Below are 21,939 nucleotides of genomic sequence, written 5' to 3' on the forward strand. Positions count from 1 at the left end.
GGTTTACAGAAGAATGTGTTTCTGCACTCCTATATATTTGATATGTTCAAGCATCAGCAAGTATTAGAAAATCTATAAAAAATGATTGGTGAACACGCCTAGTGGTCATTTTTATACTGGACTGATTACATAATTTCCACCTTGTGCAGGTTGCTTAAACTGCCTCAAAGGTAAAATATGCGGGCGCCTTTATTAAATATGTCAACTTAGTGCAAAAAGAATAATACATCGTGACGAAGAGCATATATAATTATGAACAGATAGCAATTAAACAGTATGCCAATTCAGAGGGTATATTACTTCAATTTATATGTGTGTAGTAATTCGTTTCAAGTGTTAGCGTGTGTTTTAATAACTTTTTTTTTTAATCGTTCAGACTTGCCTATTAGTTTTCCTCTATTACAAGTGTCGACGTTTGCACCTTAGTAATTAATAAATAATATTGTGTAACAGACAAGGCTATCAGTCATTTAACCTTCCAGACCAGACATTATATTCCTAACTCAACATAAATAGCAGGCCTGCCTACCAGTACTAACTATGCGCAGTCCAGTGCCACACATACAGTACAGCAGGAGTATGTGCCTAGTTATCGTTCTAGATTGTACATTTGTAAATTTAAAAATGGTGTATTTATGATGCTAATGGAATGCATTATTTGTTTAGCCGATGTCTTAAGGGTCACCAGGAAGATACGCAGTTAAATAAAAAAAAAACAAGTGTTGCCCTTTAAGAACAGGACATAGAGACTGGGCTAATTTGTGGTTGTCCACCAGTATATGCTCGTCTGATGGTTTGTTGTGTTTTTTGTGAGAGGCATGCTTGTTTTTGGAATCCGAGTGTAAGCGTGAGTTGTCAAATGTATGGATTTGTGCAGCGCCTGTCAAGCCATGGAGTACAGCAATGATGATGATGAGCCTCAGTTTGGTATGGATGAAGATGAGGATGATACCGAATGGAGATATAGTAGCTTTGATGTAGCAGAGGATATTAGGCCTGCTGAAGTTTTCCTTTCTTCTTCATGCAGCAGTGAGGTCGCATCAGGTTCTGGTAGGTAAATGAAAGATTTTGACATTCTGTTTTGCAATTTCAAGTGGTCTTCGCTCATGTTATATTGCACTTGAGGAATGCTGTGTCTTCGAAGCAAGCGTGGGTATTTTAGGATACCCGCCCCCCATTCAAAAAAAAGAAAGAAACCCCCGCTGACAACTAGTGAAGGGCTTGCGTTCTCGTTGAATTTTTGCAAGAATCTATTTTAATTACTTTCAACGTGTAAAGCCGGTTGCAACAGTGGTTAGCTGTGCTATTGGTCTGAGTTGTACCCGAATAACACACATCTATGTTATTTGCGTGCCATAAAAATAATGAAACTAAAGGTAAATATCAAATGAGGATGAATTGTCTAGAAGCAAATACGTGCTCTGTGCGGTTTGCATAACCTTACTGTACATTTTTCAGGGATCCAAAATATTACAACTTTTACTTTCTAACAATATAGTCAAGCCTGATAAAAATGGGCAGTATACGAGGTGGTTTTTAATACTGCTTTGACTGTTTTGCAAGTTAGTTATACAAAAGAACCAAAGAGGTAGGGTCACTTTTATGTTTCGGGAGTATATGGACAGAGTACTCTGATCCTTTGTCCTAAGTCCTAACTTTTTGTACATTAGTACAATATTTAATGCTATCGTGTTTCATTACCAGTGATGTCTAGTAAAAATGAACCTTTTCACTGCCCCATTGTTAAAACCTGTGTGGCCATATTATCAGTGATATAGACCGCTCACTTTGAGAAACGGACTTTACAGTTAGCAGACAGCTGTTTCTATGATTCTTCTTTTTTTTTCTGTAAGTCAAGTTTAACTGGTGTTCAGTAAAACTGTTTCACTGCCACATTGTTTTAATCACTGGCCCGATCAATGACAGATTTTTTTCAAATATCCATTTCACTTTATGTTTACAAACTGTTGACATTATGCCCATAGCGATATTTTGGCGTTTTATTTATTTTGTAATAATATATAGTGTTTACCTTTTTTTAACGTTTGGTTTTATGTATGTCAAAGACATTTTCACAATGTTTACATGTATTGCATGGGTATGTAGATATGTACGGTACTGTGTTCGCATATTCTGTTTACTTGATATGATATGGAACATTCCAGTCATCTTGAATTTCAGTGAGTTCTCTCCCAGTCCTTATGCATCACAAATTAATATTTAGAGTACAGCACCACTGCACTTTCATTAAAATCTTGGGTGTATTTTGAAGATTGGATTATATTCATGGGTACCAGATTATGTACTATTATTATGCATTAATAGTAGCTCTTCAGAAATCCAAAAACATTCTCAGTTTCATAAAACAAGAATTTGACCTATTAAATACTCCATACACACCACCAAAAGTAGACTATGTAAACTTTCAAAATCATTGTCAGAATTGTTTTTGTTTTGAACAGAACAGTTACTTTAAGAATTAAACAAATAACTTCTGTTTTTCAGTGTTTCATGGGAAGGGGCCCCATAGAAGACAAAACAACAATCGGGTCATATTGCACTTTGACCTGGACTGCTTCTATGCTCAAGTGGAAATGATCCGTAACCCGGAATTGAGAGACAAACCTCTAGGTAACTTTTGATGCTGACTGTAGAAATGTGGTTATATTTCTCATATCATCATTGCTTCTCAACAAGTGACAAGGTACAGATTTCTCAGTCTTAAATGTGGAACACCTTCCAGTAATTCAAGGTGAGAATCAAAATCGCAGGGTAAACTGCTGCAGTTCACTAAAGATGCCCTAATAACTGTTTCCATTCTCTACGTATGAAGGGAAATTTGAAATGTAACTTGAAATAATAGTAATAGTAACTGTAGTGTATTTAACTCATAGACTTAACAGATGAAGTCATAGTTAAGGAATCCACACAGGTTGTGTTTAACACTTGTCTAAATTATATGTTTTATGAGTGCACCTTCTACTGCTACTATCTCAGTTTATGCTGGATGCTGATTCCTGTATTTCCATTTAGGCTGGTAACTTCATATTTCCACTGTTATGGAAACATCCTGGACAAAATCTAACTGCAAGTTTAAGGTTACAGATACAAAGGGACAGGGACAGTACAATTTGAGAAACTGTCTTAATTTTTGGGACACAGCTGTATTCTTTGATGTTTTACTTCTTTTCATTTACCATTGTTCTCCAGTAAAAGTGGTTATAGTTGTTGCACAGTTGTAGTCTATGATTCACTTAATAAAGTTTAATTACAGGTGATGTCCATTGAAAATTAACCTTTCATTGCCACATTGTACAATTGATATATATCCAAAGCTTAAAAACAATCTCAGGTTTACTAACCATTCAATCTGATATGACATGCCGTTTACATTATTTCTAGTTCATTCTTAGTGTTTGGGTTAAAGGAAAAATGTTTTGTAAGAAATATATAGAAGCAAGATGAAAATGTTATAGCCAGTAAGTTTTAGACCTATAATGTACCAGCGATAGATTTATCTTCTGTTTTCCTCATGAAACATGCTTTGTCCTAGTGTTTACCTGCAAGTGCAGACTTTTGTACTATTATTTTATAAGTACAGTAAATAGAACTGTTGTGATTGCGCTTCTCATCTCCCAAAAATGATTTACAGTAAGTCGTATCACAGGCGCCAGTGCTTGTACAAATTACTGTAGCATACATTTTCTCACGCCAGGCTTCAGATCTGGTTGGGAATGTTTTATTTTATATTAGAATGTGTTCTGTATGCCTTGTGGCTTTGCAGACATAGGCCTATAGTGTAACATTTCATCAGTCAGTCTGTCACAATCTGCTGCAGTTGCATCATTATAGTATTTTATCCAAATGTACTCTATATATATATTTTTGTAAGCAGATTTTCAATCTGATTCAAAGTTTATATCAGGTAAGATCATAATTCATACATGTTGGGTGCACACATCCTGGCAGAAAAAAGTATGGTTTTTCGATAAATCCTTAAAGTAAATGATGAAATAACATGCAACCCACTACTTGCAAAAAGACTGTGGCAATTGCATGATAAAGTGACTGGAACCATGAAAAAGTTTCTTATTTCAAAAACATATCCATCTATGTTTTTACTTAAGTGTGCATATTTATGCATATAGTGGTTTTTTTTTTTTGGTTTTTTTTTGGTTTGGACTTTTCTTTACCGCCATTTAAAGTTATAGTGTTATAAAAACAAACGACATTTTTAGTAGTCTAAATTTCATATTTAAGGTATCAATTGTAGGATGAATTTAACAGTTTCATATTTGTATCATACATATTAACTCTATGGGTGTGTCATACCTAGTTACTAATAACATTTTCCAAAAACTGTAAAAAATTTAAAAAAGAAAATTCAAACTTTCTCTACAAAGCTAACTTAAGATTTATATTATGCAATTTGACTTTTTATTACTAGAGTATGCTCATTAGCATTATGAATGTGACAATTTCCAGGTGATAAAGCCCTAACTCTGAGATATCGCTTTCTAATTGATACACAACTGTACTCTGTCATTCCCTAAGCCAAGTTCAAATTCAGTTGTGGGTATTGTACAAGAAAAACTAACCCTTTTGTGGTAGTATTTTTAAATTCCTGTTAGAGTTTGTATGAATCTGTAAATCTGTTGCTAATCTCAGAAAATGTCAGTGTTCTGGAAACTCCTCAGGCAAACTCTAACGATATCCTCACTTTGACTTGTGATCAAAGATGTCTGCCACATTGTTAAGACAGTCTGATATCCCTGTCTTACTGAAAAAAAATACTTACGAGCGGCAGTTGCAATTTGTTTGCCTATAGAGCTATTCCATGGCTGGGATTACTGCTTCTTAACAGGTTTATTGTAAAACATTTGCATGTCTACTAATCTATCGTAACAGAAAAAGGTGTTGTATTGCATGGTATCAAAAAATCTTAGCCTGGTAGGCCACCAGAAGAAGCTATAATTAACATATTTAATCAGCTTTTAGCTATTGACTGTTTCCAGACCAGAGTCAGTGAAACAGACAACTTGGGCGCTGAGTTTGCCTCCTGGAGTTTATTGACCGGCCAGCACCACAAATAACATGCTTGGGCGTCACTGTGTGCTAAGCAGTGCAGGAAATTAATCATACATTGAGTCAAAGGGCCTCCCACAACACCACAGTATCTCCTTATACAGGAAATTAAGAGACTGTGACAGCACTGCCTGCCTTTTGACTCATTACTTTGCATTATACTCTATAGTCTACATTACAGTGTTTAATTTGCTGTTCTGTTCTAATATGAGTAAGATTAGAAATGTGTCTTGGGTTATTGTTACGCTACACGGAGAGCTACTAAATAACATTTCCTTTTATAACTACCTAGGTATATTGATTGACGTCCATCCTACTTTTAATTACCTTATTGATACGTTGGTTTTAAAGTTAGGACCTAAATTAGTTTTTAGGAACAGGAAGGCTTATTTTTTTATGTTTTTTTTACTGTCTCGCAGCTTTACTATTTTTACCTGTTTTAGATTAGGGTGAGTGTATTTACCAGTTTGCTTGTAAGCTGTCTCTTCATAAATTAAATGTATTGTATAATTCATGTGGCAGATTTGTTCTTGAGTGTTCCCCTTTGACACAACATTGTACGTAAAACTAGGCTGGCTCTCAGTCATGAACCGTAGGCTTTTTCATTGGTGTTGTTTTGTGGTTAATATGTTTAAACGCTTGGTACCTCCCTATTTGAGTGCTCTGGTAGAAAGGACTAGCATTGGCTATAGTTTACGTTCCCAGGATTCTGGTATTTTAGCTGTTCCAAGGGTTCAAACACATTTGGGAAAAGGATCTTTTGCGCATCAACTCCCAAAGACGTGGAATGGTTTCCATCATATTATGAAGATGGAATTTGATAATCTTTCTTTCTCTGGTTTTAAAGATTGTGTTTGAGGATTGCTTAGAACCCCCGGCCAATGCTTCTCCTTCAATCCACATTAACAAATAGATATGTCTTATTTATTGTGTTCTTTGATCTATGTATGCTGCTTATTAAGTTTGATCCACACATGTTGTTATTGTGTTGTTTGTACTTTGCATTTGTCCTTTTATTGTTTTCCAGGACTCCTTTGTAAATGAGGCCTTGGTCTCAATGGGTAAAACTCCAGTTTAAATAGAGAAATAAAACTTAAAAATTATAAATGGACATTGCAACACATACTTTACATGCATTGGTTAGGGTATGGAGCATTAAAACACATTTACTAGGGGTGGGCAACGATATGAAGATTGTATGTCGATGTCGTGCACGTATTTCGATATTGATATCGATCATATTGAAGTCTTCCAAAACCCAGAGAAATATAATAACACAATTGCAATATCAAATATATAGACGGTAACAGATATTTACATATGAAAAGCAATAACTTAGTTTAACTTCGTGGTGGTTTGCTTCACAATAACCATGGAGAAAAACAAGGCCTTATTATATTGTTTTACTATTCCATCATCAGCCACCTCAAAACCGAAATATCTCTGTACTTCACTGCGCACAGACTTTCTAGCCAGTCCGGAAGTAATTGAATCTTCAGCTGCTCTGTGTGTAAATGCTGCCTCACGACACCTCTAAAAGTATTAAGTACTGTGTCGTGCCGAATTTTGCATTATTTTGAGATGTGTTTTGATGTTTTAAAAGTACATCTCATTTATAATACCAAAAGTTCACATTTTAAAAATACATTAATAATAATAGCCTAAATAATCAAACGCTGACGCATGCGCGTCTCAAAATACTACAAAACAGATGGCCAATGGTGCTTATGTACAAATAGCATTTGGTACCCAAACGCCAGTCAATGGAATAAAATGGTTAAATAATACTTTAGTGTGTTGTTTGCCTACAAGACTGACGTACAGGGTTTGTTGAATAATAATATAAAGTAAACTTGATTATACTGTGTTTGTATTTTTCGCAGTATTAGCAATAAAAAGTTGGTCTCTCTGAGCGTACGTGATTATTTTTATTTATTTATTTATTTATTTAAAATACCACGATACCGCGATATGGAAATTATTATTGATATCATATCAAAATATTGATATTGGTGCCCATCCCTAACATTTACTCTGCTTCAATGTTTTGTGTTTATTTTTGGGGTTTTTTTTTGTTTTTTTTTAATAGGTGTTCAACAAAAGTACCTTGTGGTCACTTGTAACTATGTGGCCAGAAAACATGGAGTGAACAAGTTGATGTCAGTGATAGATGCAAAAGAGAAGTGCCCCCAGCTGATATTTGTCAGTGGAGAGGACCTGACCCACTACAGGGAAATATCCTATAAGGTTACAGGTACACCTTTACAATAGGGGGTTGATGTGTGATCCAAATGCCTCTCCTCAGGGTGGTATGAGCCTGGGTTGACTGAACTCTGCTCTCAGTACCAAAAGGATAAGACCCTCCAAGGCAGGGTTCAGACACATTGGTGGGCAGTACATTGGAAAGCCTTAAAGTGGTAATGAATTTCAATTAACGTAACAACTTATTTTCACGACCCTTTGTTGTCGGTCATTTCTATTTTCAGACTTTATACTGGTATTTATTCTGGTGAAAGATGCCACTGTGTTTCATGCTTTGGTTATTGCCCCTTTTACATGTTTCACACAGTCATGCTTCAGTGTTTGACCCTCCATTTTGCTTATAAAAGTTTACAATAGCAAAGTTAAAGCTTGATGATGCATAGGTAAGCATTGTACAGCCCAGAGTGGTATGGTAAAGCATAATAAAATGCAAGGCAAACTCAAATAACCTATTCACGCCCCCTTAATAATGCAAGATGTTCTGAAAATGTAATTGGGAATGATGAGAATGTCAATCACATGGCTTCAACATATGATGATGGTGCATTATTGTCAATCAAGTGCCTAATGTCACCCTCTGACTTTGAGAAAGTATGTGAACCATAAAAGCAAATTGTGTACATTATTTAAAGTTCAAATTAAGCTCTTCATATTTGTCCAATGGTTGTTACAAAATCTAAATGATCCTGGAAGTGTCCTTTGTTAAAGCAAGTTTCTTTTTTCAGAATTACTGGAGGAGTACTCCCCACTGGTAGAAAGACTTGGGTTTGATGAAAACTTTGTGGATGCCACTGAACTTGTGGAGAATAGACTGAGACATGTTGCATCTTCTGATGTCTCTGTAAATGGTCACATATATAACAATCAGTGTAGGTACATTAATTTCTTCAGATAAGAGTTGAATAAAAATAAATTTAAAAAAAAAAACTGATCTTAGTCTATCTGTCAAAAACAATTTAGGATACAGCTGCCTGTGACAATGTTCAGCAATTGCACAGGATTTCAATTTCCTTTTAATGTCGATTATATGCCAATGATTGTAAAGATTCTTACAAGAGGAGTGGTACCACAAAGTGTTATCCATTTACTACAAATTACGAATGACTGGGGAGAACAATGTGTTGTCTATGAACTCAACCCCTTGCTTTTGTCCTAAATATCATTGGTGTCCCTCAATGGATAATCGTCCCCTCTTGAAAAGTAGTCAAAATGTTTTCATTGACAAGATTGCAAATACAGTGGTGTACCAAATGTTATCTATTTACTACAAATGAAGAATGACTGGGTAGAATATTAAAGCGGACCCGCGCTTTTACAACTCCTAATATCTTATAAACCAACTCCTCAGGCAAAATCTAAGGGCACCTTTTACTTTGACCTGCGACCTAAGATTGGCTTAAGTCTCTTGTCCAGTGAAAAAAAATAATAACGCTTTCACTGGCTGCTCCATTGTTTTAACCTGTGGCCATATCAAAGATTCTCATCCATTTTATTTCATGTTTACAAACCATTTGATCTGAAATGACATTCCCCTTTGATGTTTTACCTATTTTTAAACGGGTCAATGATCTATTCAGGGATAACAATATAGTTATGTCTGAGTGGAGTATAAAGATGATTATGATGCTGGTGATGTCCCGCCCTCAAAGCACTATATACAAGCAGGGGAGGTCCGATACTATTTCCAGGTTGCTGTGCGATCTAGTTGACCACAAAAATGTAAAGCCTGTGCTGGTTTGTGGTTTGTCATTTAACCAAATTTTGACTGTCAGCTTAATGAATAATTTGCCTACATCTGAAGAACAGATATCTCTACTAGACTGCACTAATATCATAGCATGCCCATTAGATTCAATAGCTTTGAATTCAGAATTCAAACTATAAACCCATAATCCAGTTGGAAGGAATATTCACCCTCCAGTACCCAGGGCTGAATATAAACTAATGTTTACAGTTTTTACTCATTAGATGGCATGGTCTCATATGAAACGGTCCATCGTTTGCAACATTACATATTATTGTTCTGTATGTTATCAAGTTATAATGTATCTGTATTTATATTTATATGCACAGCTATAGACCCTCGTGTTGAAGAACACATCAGGCTGGCTGTTGGATCCCAGATTGCCGCTGAGCTGAGAACTGCCCTTTACAAGAAACTAGGTCTTACAGGCTCTGCTGGAATTGCCACAAATAAAACACTTTCCAAACTCGTCTCTGGAATATTCAAACCTAACCAGCAAACAACATTGCTGCCAGAAAGTACTGCGCTCCTATTGAGTTGCCTGGAGCACCTGAAAAAAGTGCCTGGTAAGGACTGTCCATGTGGAAGAAAACCATCTAAATACAGTCATCAGATATCAGGAGCTTAAACAGAAGCAGCAAACCAAATGCAGTGCAGTTGTTTATATATTTCTTTGCAGTTGATTCTAATGGTACATACATACAAGGATATCTTTTATCACAACAACAGGCTTGTATTCAGTTTTATTTTTTTACGGCAGCTTTAAAGAAATACCAATGCACAACAATTCAAATAAAGACAACTGCAATAATTTTAAGCTAAAATTAAAATGTTTAGTTTATTATTTACTCATTAACTTACAAATCCACCCTATACAGCAGCATGCTTATTTGTAATACATAGGTTTACCATAATAATCTTTCCAAAAGTCTGTTCTGTTACCACTGTATGTGCATTATTACTGTATTTCACCTATTGCTGTATATAATGTGACGTAATACATAATAAACATACAGTGCAAGTACATGAACTACAGATAGCAGTGTTCTCACCCTTAAATGTTTACCAACCCTGCAGGAGTTGGTTACAGAACTGCTCAGAAGCTTCAGTCACTGGGACTCTCCAGAATACAGGATTTGCAGGTCTTTCCCCTAGCAACACTAGAGAAGGTGCTTGGGGCCGTGGCTGCCCAGCGCATTCACAGCCTGAGCCACGGAGTCGACGAGGCTCCCGTCACCCCTTCAGGGCCCCCTCAGGTACTGCTGCAGAGAGGATGAATGCGCCTGCTTTTTTCAATGATGTTTATTTTAATTGCTCAATAACATCTTTTTCATGGGTCACTGAGATAATATCTAACTACAAATTATTTTTTTTTAAAGAAAACGACTTGATTGTTAATTTTAGTTGTTTTTTTAAAAAAAAAAAAAACAATTTGTTAAATGTATGTGCATGCATTGCACCTGTACAAATTTTGGAAACACCTAAAACACACAAGTTAACGAAGTAAATATAATGCAGAGCAGTTTGTTTGCAATTCTTATGTGTTAAAGTTTTTTTTAACTGTATTTCAGTCTCTTAGTGATGAAGATTCCTTCAAGAATATCTCTACAGAAACTGAGGTTGTGCAAAAGATTGAAGAACTGTTGACCAACCTCCTAGACAGGCATTGTACTGTATTTTATTTTATTTTTACATTAAAAAAAATACAGTACAGTGCAAAAGTTTTAGGCAGGTGTGAAAAAATGCTGTAAAGAATGCTTTCAAAAATAGACATGTTAATAGTTTATATTTATCAATTAACAAAATGCAAAGTGAGTGAACAGAAGAAAAATCTAAATCAAATCAATATTTGGTGTTACCACCCTTTGCCTTCAAAACAGCATCAATTCTTCTAGGTACACTTGCACACAGTTTTTGAAGGAACTCGGCAGGTAGGTTGGCCCAAACATCTTGGAGAACTAACCACAGTTCTTCTGTGGATTTAGGCAGCCTCAGTTGCTTCTCTCTCTTCATGTAATCCCAGACAGACTCGATGATGTTGAGATCAGGGCTCTGTGGGGGCCATACCATCACTTCCAGGACTCCTTGTTCTTCTTTACGCTGAAGATAGTTCTTAATGACTTTCGCTGTATGTTTGGGGTCGTTGTCATGCTGCAGAATAAATTTGGGGCCAATCAGATGCCTCCCTGATGGTATTGCATGATGGGTAAGTATCTGCCTGTACCTTTCAGCATTGAGGAGACCATTAATTCTGACCAAATCCCCAACTCCATTTGCAGAAATGCAGCCCAAAACTTGCAAGGAACCTCCACCATGCTTCACTGTTGCCTGCAGACACTCATTCGTGTACCACTCTCCAGCCCTTCGGCGAACAAACTGCCATCTGCTACAGCCAAATATTTCAAATTTTGACTCATCAGTCCAGAGCACCTGCTGCCATTTTTCTGCACCCCAGTTCCTGTGTTTTCGTGCATAGTTGAGTAGCTTGGCCTTGTTTCCACATCGGAGGTATGGCTTTTTGGCCGCAAGTCTTCCATGAAGGCCACTTCTGACCAGACTTCTCCGGACAGTAGATGGGTGTACCAGGGTCCCACTGTTTTCTGCCAATTCTGAGCTGATGGCACTGCTGGACATCTTCCGATTGCGAAGGGAAGTAAGCATGATGTGTCTTTCATCTGCTGCAGTAAGTTTCCTTGGCCGACCACTGCGTCTAGGTCCTCAACGTTGCCCGTTTCTTTGTGCTTCCTCAAAAGAGCTTGGACAGCACATCTGGAAACCTCTGTCTGCCTTGAAATTTCTGCCTGGGAGAGACCTTGCTGATGCAGTATAACTACCTTGTGTCTTGTTGCTGTGCTCAGTCTTGCCACTGACTTTTGACAGTAAACTGTCTTCAGCAACCTCACCTTGTTAGCTGAGTTTGGCTGTTCCTCACCCAGTTTTATTCCTCCTACTCAGCTGTTTCTGTTTCAGTTAATGATTGTGTTTCAACCTACATATTGAATTGATGATCATTAGCACATGTTTGGTACAATTGTTTAATCATACACCTGGCTATATGCCTACAAAATCCCTGACTTTGTGCAAGTGTACCCAGAAGAATTGATGCTGTTTTGAAGGCAAAGGGTGGTCACACCAAATATGGATTTGATTTAGATTTTTCTTCTGTTCACTCACTTTGCATTTAGTTAATTGATAAATATAATCTATTAACATGTCTATTTTTGAAAGCATTCTTACTTTACAGCATTTTTTCACACCCGCCTAAAACTTTTGCACAGTACTGTATATAAATCGTATACCCTGGAAAGCTGCAACTAATTTGAATGAAATCCTACTTTGACCCAGTTTGGTTAACCCAGATGACTTACAGAAGGCGCACAGTATCAGAGATGAGATTCAAATCCAGGATATTGCAACTTTTAATTTTAATGTTACCATTTAGTTACCTCCTTGAATTGTAAAGGTTTATTTATTTCCAGTTATAATTTTAGAAGAACGATTCTTCCAGTGTGTAGTGTTAAAAAGTTATTACCACTTCAATCTTTTCTTGCAGTGAATCATATTATATATGTAACTAATTATGTTACAAAAAACACTGTGTTTGCTCTCAGGATGCAGAAGGATGGAAGACAGCCTCGTACAGTCCGGCTCACTATCAGGCGCTTTTCAGCAACTAACAAGTGGTTCAGTCGGGAGAGCCGGCAGTGTCCCATTCCAAACCATATTGGCCAGAGAATTACCACAGGTAGAGACATACCAATCCTCACATTGCATTATCCACTGTTTGTGTCATTGTCAGGCAACAAAGGGGTGTCCTCATTCAAAAACCTGAAAAAAACAGCCATTAGTAAAATAAAAATAAAAACACCTCATTTTGTGTTTTTGCTGTAGAGTATTTTTAAGGTATGCATCTTGACATTTTTTTTAGCATTACGTATTTGAAATGCATTACATTTATTCATGCAGCCCACAGCCTCTATGTCACACAGAACTATGTAGGTCTGATGTCCTGTCCTTGTATAATTAGGGGCTTTATACTTCAAGTGATGCAAGTTTGGTTAATATTAAAAGTTTATGGATGTCATCACACTTTTTGACCCACTAGTGATTCTTGCCCATATACATCATTTGGCCTGGTTTTACAGAATGACTTTAATGTATTTAATGTACATTTCAGATTGATTAATTCATCAATAATTCAGGTGAAGGAAATTTCATTTTTCCTTCTCTTCTGTATGTCTGTTTTGTGGCAGGTAACTCTGATGTCATGGCCCCACTAGTGGATATTTTAATGAAGCTATTTCGAAAAATGATTGACTTGAAAGCACCATTTCACCTAACTCTTCTAAACGTGTGCCTGTCAAACCTGCAGCCTGCATCAACCTCCACCAGAAGCTCTATTGGGTTCTTTTTAAAACAGCCCAATCAGTCTTCATTCAAATTGAATTCCATTATTTGTAGCCAGGTAAGGCACAGCAAATGTACCGTTGTTTATATTTCAGTAGTAACCACAGAGATACAAGTTCCTAAAAAGAGTGTGACATAACAGAAAGATAAAACTAATTGAGGACTCATCAGCAAATGAGATTAATATAACAAGACTTGTAGCTGAAATATATCTGACACATATTAAAGTAAAGATTTAAATATATGTTCTGCTTGGGTAAAACATATTAGTACACAATCAGTGCCTATGATAGTCCCTTTCTTTATTGCATGTGTGTGTTAAAACTCTTAGAACGTATATGTTCAATCTCTTGTAATATAATAAAATGGTGAATTACATATTATTGCTTTACTTCTTTTCTTAAAGGGTGAGTCTGGCACCAGTACACATGCAAAGAATCAGGTGTTAAGCAGACACAAGCATTTTGATATAGCAGCTGGTGACCTGAAAGAAACAAATATCATGACTGCTTCTGGAGAGAGCGAGGCAGATTCCAAAAATTTACCAGACAAGCAGCAGATAAAGAGCGGATCGTCATCACCAGGGACAGACCTTTATCTTCCTCCGGGGATTGACCCGGAGGTTTTCAGACAGCTCCCTGAAGACATTCAGAGAGAGATTACTTCAACAATATCCACCACCCTGTCTAGTGGTGCTTACAAGCAGAACAAAATGACTTTACAGAAGACAGCCTCAAAAGGTGACATTTCACACTCTCTGCGGCAGAATCCACAGTGTGAAAGCTTAATCTCTTCAACAGCTAAAGCGGAGAGTTCACACTCCTTGTCAGTTGAATGCAGACAAGATGCACAAATCCAACCAAATAATATTGATTACTCCAGCACACAGGTTGCTGGTAGCAGTGGAGGACACACTGAACCACACAGTTCATCCAGCATGGATGCAGACCCAATGGACCTTCAGACTATAAATCGAGCAGATCAGGTTCCCTCCCACGTGGACCCAAAAGTGTTTTCAGAACTGCCTGCAGAGCTTCAGCAGGAACTGTTAAACGAGTGGAAACAACAGGAAACTGTTTCTAAAATCCATGTCAATAAACATATTGGTAAAGCAAGAACAGCCAAAGAAACCAAACAGATTTCAGCCAAAAGTACTCAGTCTAACAGTTTATTTAAATATTTCAAGCCAACCTGAATTCATTGAATACTCAGCATTGTGTGTGTGTATACATACATATTTTCTAAACTTATTTCTAGTAAAATGTGTATTTAGTGTAAAAACATTAATGCATCTTTACCATTTAAAAAAAATAAAAATTATTCAGCAAAACTCAAAACAGAGTGACTACTGAACGTTTTCAAAGTAGTTGTTACATTATCAAAAGTGAGATGATAAAAGCCCTTGTGCCTTTTATTTTGCTAATTTGTTTTTGTTCGTTGTCTGTTCTGTTGTTTGTAAAATAAACGTGCGCATTTGCATTTAAACTTGCAGCTTTCTGTGTTCTGAGTCTCTCTCCCGGCCGATAGCACCCAGGGTAATACAAATACCAGCCATGTTAAAAAAAATATAAACATTGTTAATCTTTTGATGAGGTAAGCACATATACTGGGACCAGGACCCCATGACATGAGGCATCCTGGCTGAGGACCCCCACCCGACATCTTGATTTTGATCTTCGGGTTGTTAGTTTGTACCGGTAGATGTACTTTCATTGTGTTCAGAGTCATTTCCTCACACGTTTAAGAAACCGCTCCACTGCCAGCATAATTAGTGTATTCAGTACACTGACTGCAACCTGTCTGTAAAGGTAAGCGGGAGCAGTATGGTTTATTTTATTTATGTAGGGGGAACCATACATTGGAGAAATCCTGCATTTAATTAATTAATTAATTAATTAATTAATTAATTAAAAAATGTATGTAATTAAAGAGTGCACTAATATAATTGCTTATATTCGTGTACCTGACAACAGCATTTGTGTAAATCAATTGTCCGCCTGGTCTGGGGAACATCGCTTTATCAAGGTCATTTGGGAGGGAACATTTTTGTATGTGCCCCCTGAAACAATCCCGTGGCTCCCAGCTTCGGAACCCCTGCTGTAGTAGACGCTCGGTTATTTCTCCTCTGGCAACATATATTTTGTTGGGAAACAGTAATTGGTGTATTAATTCTGAGTGCAGTTTTTTTAAGTTACAGAAGCCAGTGTGAAACTGGTGGCTATGGAATGACTGTGATTTGTTCCTCCACCCAGTGTTTTTTTTTCCAGTACTAGCACATTGCTTTTATTCCTGTTCGTGTATCATTGATTAAGTTGACAATGTTGTTCGGTATGGCAGACTCCACTACAGATCGCGGTAGCATCCCTCCAAGGTCAGGCTGGATAAACACCACTAGTTTAGAATGCCCTGGAGTCCTGTAAGTTCAGACAAATGTGCATTAGAAAAACTGTTCAAATGCGGTAAGTTGTCTATCCATTATAATCAAATGAGCAGAATAAAAAAATCCTGATGTTATAAAAATATCAAGTGCTTTCATAAACTGACATAAAAAGGTTCTTTGAATCTGACATGATCACATAGATTTCAGTTCGGTTTCGGTAGGCTGAATGCATGCCAGGAGGTTCAATTTCTCTGGTCTGAGTTTCTCTGGACCTTCACATTGCTCTTGCTGGTGATGGACGAAACAGGCACAGCCAGCAGAATACAATCCCGTAGTGTTTCACGAGCCTATAGAAATTCTGAAGGTGTTAAATTAGTTAGACTCTGCCTTACAAAACATAACTAACTGCCTCCCTTGTGTTACAGAGAAAAAGAACAGTCTTTAACAGAATATTTACTCTGGCAACGGGGAGCAGATGTATCCACAGGGGTTGTTGTGTCCACGTATGTGAGACGGAGAAGGAGGACGTTTCAGGTAATCCACACTCGCAGCTAGAATCAAGAGTGCAAAACAGAAGTTAACCCCAGGCTTTGTACAAGTGTCTACTTGTACAAAGCCTAAAACACTAAAAAGAAACCATGTGAGACTATTTACAACCCCAGCATTTTCTGTCTGAGGCTTTTTTTTAACTTTTTATTTGAAATGGTAGTGTTTTTCCTTTCTAAAAAAAAATCACACTAAAGGCAATTTGGAGAAAAAGCTTTGAGAATTTCAACCATGGGTCAGGTGACACCCTAATGTGGTGGCAGAATAAATTGAAGTGAAAATAAAATCTGATAAACTAAGCAAAACCAACATGTGCCAATGAGAGAATTGTTTTTAAAAAAAGGTTTTACTTGAGATTGATTATGCTAATAGTAGACTACTAGACTAAAATATTGGTTTATTCTTTCATTTTCAAAGATATACTTACAGTTGGTCGTTACAATGCCCCCTTCATATCTTTTAACATTGATGAGGTCAACAAAATCCCTTGAGGAAATGAGTCCCAGTCCATAACTGTGGGTAATAGTGTGAGATATCACAGTGTCCTGTAGGAAGAACACAAATATCAGCCATTTAATTCTGTCAGTATCAGCAAGCTTGCTGTAGGCTGCACTGTTGAAAATATTTTAATTTTTATATTGGAATATTAAAAATAATCATTTATAGTATTTGTAAAGAAAAAGATGCTTTCTGTACTTTGCTAAATTAGTTAAGTGCAGTATTTGGTAGACACCTATAAAATATGTGTTTTATTTTTAAAACTCCTACAAATGGGCTTTATTTACAAAGCTTTAATTGATTAGTTATTTTAATGCAGTTTTTATGTCTGTTTTGATTAATCATCTCAGCTGTTGTTGGCATGTTTGACTCTCTCAACACAGCAGACCTGTAGGTCTAGGAAAGGCAACTCCTCTCAAAACTGCAATCTGCTGTCCAAGTATAGGAAAGATTATTATTTATTTCTTAGCTGATGCCCTTATCCAGGGCGACTTACAATATATCACATTAATTTTTTTACATACAATTACCCATTTATACAGTTGGGTTTTTACTGGAACGGTCTTGGTAAAGTACCTTGCTCAAGGGTACAGCAGCAGTGTCCCCATTGGGGATTGAACCCACGACCCTCCGGTCAAGAGTCCTGAGCCCTAACCACTACTCCACACTGCTACCTCACCACTTAAAACAACACATGAAATGTGTCTAAATGGTATAATTATATACACATATATCATCTCATAATGTACTGTACATTTGAAAATGACAATAAAATGTGCATTATAAATATCATATGGGAGATATTGAAATTGAAGAAGGAATCTATGAACAAGACCTAGGAGTTTATGTTGACTCAGAAATGTCTTCATCTAGACAATGTGGGGAAGCTATAAAAAAAGGCCAACAAGATGCTCGGATATATTGTGAGAAGTGTTGAATTTAAATCAAGGGAGGTAATGTTAAAACTTTACAATGCATTAGTAAGACCTCACCTAGAATATTGTGTTCAGTTCTGGTCACCTCGTTACAAAAAGGATATTGCTGCTCTAGAAAGAGTGCAAAGAAGAGCAACCAGAATTATCACGGGTTTAAAAGGCATGTCATATGCAGACAGGCTAAAAGAATTTAATCTATTCAGTCTTGAACAAAGAAGACTATGCGGTGATCTGATTCAAGCATTCAAAATCCTAAAAGGTACAGACAATGTCGACCCAGGGGACTTTTTTGACATGGAAAAAGAAACAAGGACCAAGGGCCACAAATGGAGATTAGATAAAGGGGCATTCAGAACAGAAAATAGGAGGCACTTTTTTACACAGAGAATTGTGAGGGTCTGGAACCAACTCCCCAGTAATGTTGTTGAAGCTGACACCCTGGGATCCTTCAAGAAGCTGCTTGATGAGATTCTGGGATCAATAAGCTACTAACAACCAAACAAGCAAGATGGGCTGAATGGCCTCCTCTCGTTTGTAAACTTTCTAATGTTCTTATGAAAAGGCAATTTGTTAAAAAAAATTTTTTTTTTAAAAATGTAGGTTATTAAAAAATGTATAATCCAGTGATAAATGTTAACCTGAAAGTAAAACAATCATTCTATTATTCTGACAGAAGAGGGCAGTACAGTTCACAAAGCATTTTACATATTCAAAAACTGAAGAGTATGTGGGGAACAGACTTTAACCAAGATGCTAAGATAAGGGTGACCTAATAACTGACTTCTTTACCTGATCAATCCTCTCTAAGAATGTGTAGGACTTCACAGCTGTGTCCCATTTGTTCCTGTATTCAGGCAAGTACATGAAGGGAATAATTTTCTCAGGAGTATCTTCTATTATACCCTCTCCACGATATCTGGACGGGGGACAAAACCGATACAAAAGAAATGAAATGTTTCAAACTCCCACTCGAAGCAGTTACGGTCTTAAGGAAATTTATATTTAAAATGTTTTAATAAATGATAATAAATTAATTGGTGAAGAAAGACCACCAAACACAGGAAAAATACCAGCATCAGTAAAAGACCTATTATGCCAAACTGTCCAGTATTTCACTAATGTATAGTGTTGTACTGTTATTATTTATCATTACAGATATGGGCTGTGTGCTTTATTCCTACTTGTTTTCTATTTCTCTGTGTGTACTGTAACAAAAGGGCTGACGCCTGGACTTTCTTATATATGCGTCTGTGCTAGAACTCTGTGCGGACTTGTGGTACTGATTGCACAACCCCGCAGCTGTGCTGTTCGCACGCACGAGAACCGTTCTGCCTGCAGCCTTATGTTTTACTGTTTCGGACTATGCATGCAACTATGCACCAGCAATGACCCCTACCAACCGCAGGAAGCACATCTGGGGATTCAGGGGATCATTGGGCGCACCTGGCAGGAGCTAGGGTGAGGGTGCGCGGACACTAAAAATGCGGTGTAGGTAAAGAATGGTTTTCACCTGCTGTTCTGCACCCGCAAATGTATTCAAATGGAAGAAAAGAGCATGGAATTGAACAGGGATCTGGAATACTAAGCAGGCACAAACATTTTAAAGAGAAGTAAGGATTTTGCCTTGCAATTGCTGACCCTCCAAAAACTTTGCACCTCCTCTTACAAGGTGCAAATCATTGTAGAAGCAAGTAATTAAGAGCTGTATAAAACCACACACCTTCAGAGACCCGTCACTGGCCTCAGGATGGCTGCTGTGGTACACTTCCTGATGGCTCTTGTTGAGGACAGGCAGAAAAACCTTCGGAGGGGAAGGGCAAGACGGAGAAGACCCCGCTTATTAAAACCCAGGGTCACTTTGTTTGGGATGCCGGAAGATGTGGTGGTAAGGCGTTATCTCACTCCACAGGTCATGCTAGACCCAATAGCTGAATTTCACCTTTTCATCACCTGACTGGAAACACCTACAGCATTGACTTTCTTCACTATAGAGGACCATATGGCCTCTTTGGTAGCATAACTGATGTTGGCTGAGGCTTTTCCAAATAACTCAATTTTATGCTGAGTGACCTCAGCCATAAGGACTCTCAGCTCCTTCTCAGAAATTTTCCGTGCGCCAAGAGGACTTCGCTGCCCTTCCTCTGACATATTTTTTTGTTTGGTTTGATTTTCATGCTCCACAAATCTCATACAGCGCCTGCTGCTCTCTGTTCTCCTACCTCACCTCACCTCTACGCTGTAAGTGCAGCCGCTAAATAGCCCGATGCACAGGCGGTGCTCATGGCGACCCTCATTATCATAATCATATACATCAGCCCCATAACGTCATCTATTTTATCATAATAAGAAAACTTACAGGTTTCCTGCATATTCGTTGGAAGGCTTCCAGGACACGGTGACATTCTTCTAAACGACAGGAGGAAATATTATGGTGTATTTTGAAGCAAGTACCAAGACAAGGGCAGATTTTCTAAGATGAATACAGTTTCAGGCAGCAGTTGTTCAATTTTGGTTTTGAGCATTTTCTTCCTAGTTTTAAAGCATTAAAGTGTGTTTATTCCTTTCTGAAGATATACCTTTTGGAGTTCCTTGAAAATAGGACCTTGTTATTCTAATACAAATTCTATTGAAGGTAATGTCGGATTCTTACTGAATTCTTGGCCAATTTCCACCCTGAGTCATCTTGGTTATATGACCAAATCTTCTGGGCAACTTCATCTGCTATTTGGAGGTAATCCATCTTTTACAAAAAACAAAATAATAATCAGAAGTGCTTTCTCTTGCAAAGCTACTACTTTCCCAGTTATAAATCCCACAAAACAACAGACACCAATTCCACAATTAAAAAAGTATCTGGTTAAAGTGTTTTTTTATTGCATATTAACTGTTTGAATATGTTACTGATGGATTTTATTCCTGTTGTGTGCAACACATGATACAATGGAGACTTTCGTCAGTGCATTTCAATCTGAGACATCTTCTGAAAATAGCAACCCCTAATCAATAGAAATCATGGAAGACGTGAAAGAGGAAAACAGTAAAATTACTTGAAATTGTCGTGAAAGCCGGAGGGGCTGAATGCGAACCAGATACCTTACAGTCCTCAATTGTTTATGCCACTTAAATATAATTCTCTTGTTTCCCCCACGGCTACAGGGGTCGGCATTTTTGACAAAGAACTGCTTCATCCAACATGGCATGGTCCTTTTAGTTTAACTAAATTGGTGGTAGACTGTGGTACATTTTATTATTACAGTATATATATATATATATATATATATATATATATATATATATATATATATATATATACACACACACACCTAACTTCCACATGCAACACAATGACATTTTCTGTACAAATGTTAACACTGAACATACCCTGTGATATTTTGCATCAAGACATTTTAAAATTGATTTGAATTGTATTTAATGGATGTACACAACCCCATGTTCCAATAGCTGCGATTTAAAGTGTCACGTGACATATGATATCACTAACCATAACTAATCAATAATAAATTGGCTTGTGGAAAAAAGATAACATGACCCTGTTTACTCAACACATCTTTATGTACTGTAAAACATACAAAGGTGAAAGCAATCACAAATTATACAAAATACAAACGAGTGTGTGTTATGACTTAATTTGTGGCAGAACCCGACACTGCATGTCTGAATGTAACTTTGCTTTTTAATTGCTTTGTAAATCGGTGTCATATGTCTTGCGTAGCAATCACAAAGAATACAAAAAAGTTGAACAGACCCGTATTGATTTCTGGAGACCCAAAACCAACTAGTTGCAGTTAAAACTTCGTACACTGTTGGCACCAGTGTACCGGCGAACAGTGAACTGTAGGGAATGTAATGGCCAATCAACTACGTACACGAAGTTGATTACAGAACTATTCACTTCTTCGATCAATTGTTTATTTTTTAAGTAAGTGGTAAAATACTACCTTCTTATATTTTTTAATATATTTAATTAGTCACAAACTACAGTGTATTCAAATCTATGAAAATAATATCTACGGGGTAGTTAGATACTCGAAAACTCCGGATAAGGTTCCAATGTTCCAACA

The 21,939-nt window shown here is 37.1% G+C and overlaps 2 protein-coding genes across 3 annotated transcripts; one reads left to right on the forward strand and one right to left on the reverse strand.

The window, feature by feature from the left end:
* The first annotated feature begins 31 nt into the window (after positions 1–31).
* Positions 32–14,989, forward strand: LOC131696803 (DNA polymerase iota-like). Its single transcript, XM_058995179.1, has 10 exons — positions 32–1,050; positions 2,506–2,631; positions 7,175–7,339; positions 8,073–8,216; positions 9,421–9,657; positions 10,169–10,347; positions 10,663–10,764; positions 12,713–12,836; positions 13,345–13,556; positions 13,905–14,989. Exons 1-10 carry the CDS (start codon positions 864–866, stop codon positions 14,691–14,693), a joined length of 2,265 nt encoding a protein of 754 aa, XP_058851162.1. The 5' UTR covers positions 32–863; the 3' UTR covers positions 14,694–14,989.
* LOC117409084 (stAR-related lipid transfer protein 6-like) lies at positions 14,651–21,746 on the reverse strand. Of its 2 annotated transcripts, XM_058995167.1 has the most exons (7): positions 21,624–21,746; positions 20,508–20,597; positions 20,214–20,263; positions 18,647–18,773; positions 16,852–16,969; positions 16,336–16,429; positions 14,651–15,912 (listed from the first exon to the last, which is right to left on the reverse strand). In XM_058995167.1, the coding sequence occupies exons 2-7, from the start codon at positions 20,595–20,597 to the stop codon at positions 15,768–15,770; spliced, it is 624 nt and encodes a 207-aa protein (XP_058851150.1). In that variant the 5' UTR covers positions 21,624–21,746; the 3' UTR covers positions 14,651–15,767. The 2 variants fall into 2 exon arrangements, with proteins under 2 accessions (XP_058851150.1, XP_058851153.1); XM_058995170.1 differs by lacking the exon at positions 20,214–20,263 and having other exon boundaries at positions 21,624–21,745.
* Positions 21,747–21,939: the final 193 nt, after the last annotated feature.

Source organism: Acipenser ruthenus, chromosome 2 (assembly GCF_902713425.1).
Source record: "Acipenser ruthenus chromosome 2, fAciRut3.2 maternal haplotype, whole genome shotgun sequence".
NCBI classification, from domain to species: domain Eukaryota; kingdom Metazoa; phylum Chordata; class Actinopteri; order Acipenseriformes; family Acipenseridae; genus Acipenser; species Acipenser ruthenus.

Bases quoted from the DNA above. Each gene is read 5' to 3' on its own strand.
- LOC131696803 (XM_058995179.1), top strand. From the start codon at position 864: ATGGATTTGTGCAGCGCCTGTCAAGCCATGGAGTACAGCAATGATGAT. The intron at 7,340-8,072 runs GTACACCTTTAC...TTCTTTTTTCAG, and splicing joins AATATCCTATAAGGTTACAG to AATTACTGGAGGAGTACTCC. The intron at 10,348-10,662 runs GTACTGCTGCAG...ACTGTATTTCAG, and splicing joins CCCCTTCAGGGCCCCCTCAG to TCTCTTAGTGATGAAGATTC.
- LOC117409084 (XM_058995167.1), bottom strand. From the start codon at position 20,597: ATGGATTACCTCCAAATAGCAGATGAAGTTGCCCAGAAGATTTGGTCA. The intron at 20,264-20,507 runs GTAAGAATCCGA...CCTGTCGTTTAG, and splicing joins GGAAATTGGCCAAGAATTCA to AAGAATGTCACCGTGTCCTG. The intron at 16,430-16,851 runs GTAAGTATATCT...TCTTGATTCTAG, and splicing joins GGGCATTGTAACGACCAACT to CTGCGAGTGTGGATTACCTG.